The 4,447-nt window shown below is 46.1% G+C and overlaps 1 protein-coding gene across 1 annotated transcript in view; it reads right to left on the bottom strand.

Annotated features, from left to right (window-relative positions):
* Positions 1-4,246, bottom strand: part of shc1 (SHC (Src homology 2 domain containing) transforming protein 1) — an 87,582-nt gene extending 83,336 nt beyond the window's left edge. The window contains 1 exon segment of the mRNA XM_080753146.1: positions 4,227-4,246. Within this exon segment, the coding sequence (XP_080609272.1) occupies positions 4,227-4,238 (12 nt within the window). The 5' untranslated portion in view covers positions 4,239-4,246.
* Between the last annotated feature and the right edge of the window lie 201 nt (positions 4,247-4,447).

Here is a 4,447-nt window from a genome sequence, read left to right as displayed (position 1 = left end):
GCTTTACCAAAAGAACATTTGAAACTTGGAGATACGAGGTTTCTGCCCGACAGTGATGATATTTTAGTGATTATGTTGCGAGGAAAACGTTGAGATAACAGCCATTTTGGTTAGAACAGACTGAAAATAACTTTGTACTTCAAGTTTAAAATGATACTAAATATTTTTTCAAGTGTCCAAATAAATTCCAAATATTATCAAATGATCTCGCGGCACCCCTGGACTACCGTCACAGCACCCCAGGGTGCCCCGTCACCCCGGGGTGCCCCGGCACCCCAGGGTGCCCCGTCACCCCAGGGTGCCCCGTCACCCACTTTGAAAACCCCTGTCTTAGAAAACACCCTGGAACCGAGAACCCAGTCCTCAGCTGACATCCCCAAAACTCAGCCTGCAGTACCGCTACCCACCACACCGACACCCCTCTACTGGGTAGAACTGTGCATGTCTGTTTGTTTGTTTATTTATTATACTAGAAGCTGGGGCGGCCCAGCGTCTAGTCGGCGACCTGGCCAACTCGGGAACGATGTAAATAGGGAATGAATGCCCCGCCCTTTAATGCAAACCCCATTATACCTGTTGTCATAGGACCCGTTTTGACCATCTGTTTGCCTGTGTCCATTTATGCCCATATATGGAGATATCTGTTATCTGTCTGTCTGTCAGCGTCCATTTTATGTCCATATATGGAGATCACTGCAGATATAGTTCTGGGTCCATTTTATGCCCATATATGCCCATATATGGAGATATCTGTCTATTTGCGTCCATTTCATGCCCATATATGGAGATCTCTGTATCTGTCTGTCTGTGTCCCTTTATGCCCGTATATGGAGATCTTTGTGATTCTGCGTAAATTTTATGCCCATATATGCCCATTTATGGAGATCTCTGTATCCGTCTGTCTGTGTCCCTTTATGCCCGTATATGGAGATCTTTGTGATTCTGCGTCCATTTTATGCCCATATATGCTATATATGGAGATATTCAGAGATTTTTTGTTGACTCATGTGGCGTACGTGATGTCAGAGCCTTTTATGAGTGATGTCACAATGAGTCAGCGCTTGCGCCGATTTCCTCCGGAACAGCCTGATGTCAACAATCAGCTCCGCATAAGGATATTCCGAACGTTTCGGGCCGGTTTCGGAAAACCGCGCGTCGGGTCGGGTCGAGGCCCGGCACTGCACTCCGCGCCGCGGCGGGGAACGTGCGTGCCGAATCTGAAGCCGGTGGGATGAACGGTTCTCGAGATACGTGGATTACAAACAAACAAACAGACAGAGATTTGTCGCATTTATAGATAGATACCGTCAGTGTCGGGCAGAAACCTCGTATCTCCAAGTTTCAAATTTGTATGTTTTTTTTTCATAAAGCAAAGCCCTGCTTCATCATGCAAGGCCGTCGCACAAGACTTGTGAAAACAGCAGATCTACAAGCTTGTAGATCGGCTGTTCTCACTAGTTTGAATCATTTTTAAAATGATAAATGCAAAACGAACGGTTTTGGACATACAAGGTTTCCACCCGACAGCGACGCTACAGTGCTTGGTGCGTTTCCTTTTGGCCGACGGTTCACACAGAGAACCGTCTGTAAAAGGCCACACAAACACAGATGTTATTAATAATAATGATTGTACAGTGAATTAAAATTATTCATTTTTTTACAGTGGAATTTTGGTGCAAGATTTGAAGAGAATCACAAGTGATTGATTAGTCATGCAGAGTGCTGATTGGTGGAGAAAAAAACACAAAAAAACACCCGTAACCAATAACCATACTGCCCCAAACCCTACGCCACCATGACACACACACGCACGCACGCACGCACGCACGCACGCACGCACGCACGCACGCACGCACGCACGCACGCACAGAGTGGTCAGGGACTGATGCTGGATTCAGGTCATTCTTATTGTCTTTGGGGATTTTTATTTTTTTAATCAGCTATTATATTTCATCTCGGGTTTCTTCCCGACGACAGAATTGATTTATTACGATACACATGTGAAGTAAACATTTAGCTAGTGAGCCGTGGTCCTCACTCTGGTAATTACAATGCAAAGCCAGTTTAGAACAAATAGCTTTTTTAACATTACAATGCAGAATGTGGACAAAATGATTATGTTATGTTTATGTATGAGTATTTTCATTGTGGGGGTGCAAACACTGCACTTACAAACAGCAGGTGGGTGATTTTAATGGAAATATAATGTCCATTTGTAATGAGTTTTAACCCATTCAGAACTGGTACACATTGTGTATCATTATTTTATGCTTTAACTATTGAAAAATAGCAGATCTACAAGCTCATTGTATTTTCGTGAAAATAAGTATTTTGACCCGATTCTATAAGTGTCTTTTGAATCCTTCTAAGATTTTTTGAAAAACCTATGTTTCTATGTCAGCAATCTGGCCAGCCATGGTCAAAGAAAAGGTTCTTTTCACTCAACTGGAGCTCAGTTAGTCTTTTCTTGAGAGACTACTATGTCAGTGGTTCTCAAACCTTTTTCATGTGAAGGACCCCCAAAATGATATGTATTTGGCCACGGACCCCCATCTCAAAATATCTAGTTCCAGGGGCCACCCCAGAAGCAAAATTTTAGTTACAAACGTTCGCTTTAAAAATACATATATTCAAAGATTTGCACACATTTTCACGACTTTTCCAAGTGTTCATCGGTTACGCTGTGCGTCAGGGGGACATGACGCTGTGCTTCAGGGGGACATGACGCTGTGCGTCAGGGGGACATGACGCTGTGCGTCAGGGGGACATGCTGTGCGTCAGGGGGACATGCTGTGCGTCAGGGGGACATGAGGCTGTGCGTCAGGGGGACATGAGGCTGTGCGTCAGGGGGACATGAGGCTGTGCGTCAGGGGGACATGACGCTGTGCGTCAGGGGGACATGACGCTGTGCGTCAGGGGGACATGAGGCTGTGCGTCAGGGGGACATGACGCTGTGCGTCAGGGGGACATGAGGCTGTGCGTCAGGGGGACATGAGGCTGTGCGTCAGGGGGACATGACGCTGTGCGTCAGGGGGACATGACGCTGTGCGTCAGGGGGACATGACGCTGTGCGTCAGGGGGACATGACGCTGTGCGTCAGGGGGACATGACGCTGTGCGTCAGGGGGACATGAGGCTGTGCGTCAGGGGGACATGACGCTGTGCGTCAGGGGGACATGACGCTGTGCGTCAGGGGGACATGACGCTGTGCGTCAGGGGGACATGCTGTGCGTCAGGGGGACATGCTGTGCGTCAGGGGGACATGACGCTGTGCGTCAGGGGGACATGACGCTGTGCGTCAGGGGGACATGCTGTGCGTCAGGGGGACATGACGCTGTGCGTCAGGGGGACATGACGCTGTGCGTCAGGGGGACATGACGCTGTGTGTCAGGGGGACATGACGCTGTGCGTCAGGGGGACATGCCAGTCCAATTCCTCCCTGGCAAGGAAACCATTTTGAAATGTATTTTGTGATCAGTAAAAAAAAGTGTTTTGCAGATCAGGCCATTTTTGGCGAGCAAGATGTGTCTTTCGGCGATGTGTAAATGAAGAGGGATATTATTGTTTATGGTGATATCGATGTGTAAATGAAGAGGGATATTATTGTTTATGGTGATATCGATGTGTAAATGAAGAGGGATATTATTGTTTATGGTGATATCGATGTGTAAATGAAGAGGGATATTATTGTTTATGGTGATATCGATGTGTAAATGAAGAGGGATGGGACCATACGATGTGTAAATGAAGAGGGATGGGACCATACGCCATATTATTGTTTATGGTGATATCGTCCTCCGTCATGCACTGGGATCAATTCACCTTTTATTTGCTGAGCTGCATATCTGGTACCACTTAAACCCTCTTGGCAAGGGTACTTATAATATACGTACTTGATACAGTCTTTTTTCACTCTCTATCAAATGTCTTTGCCAAAAAATAGCCGATCTACAAGCTCACAACGCGTAATAGCCATTTTGGTTAGAAGAACTGACAAAAATAAATGTACTTCAAGTTAAAAATGATACTAAATATTTTTTTCAAGTCTCCAAATAAATTCCAAATATGATCAAATTATCTCGCGGCACCCCAGGGTGCCCTGTCACCCACTTTGAAAACCCCTGGGTTTGAGTGTACACAAGACCAGTCCAGACCACCAGTACCCTCACACACTGTGTGTGTGTGTGTGTGCGTCTACTACAGTATGCATTGATATGAAAATCTTACCACATATTCCATTGAATCACTGCCTCTGAAAGCCAAAACAACACACCACAGTGCACATCAGCAGCACACACTGATTATGTACACACACACAAGCACACACATGCGCACCCTAGGGCATTAACGACTTGTGATTTTTGCAAGTCGACTCGACTCAGTAAAAAGTTGAGTTGAAGTCGACTTTATCGTTTGATGACGTCATCACATCACACACGACCCCCCCC

The sequence above is a fragment of the Nannobrachium achirus genome, assembly GCF_963921795.1.
Source record: "Nannobrachium achirus genome assembly, chromosome: 2".
Lineage (NCBI taxonomy): Eukaryota > Metazoa > Chordata > Actinopteri > Myctophiformes > Myctophidae > Nannobrachium > Nannobrachium achirus.
This window is presented reverse-complemented; position numbering and strand designations above follow the sequence as displayed.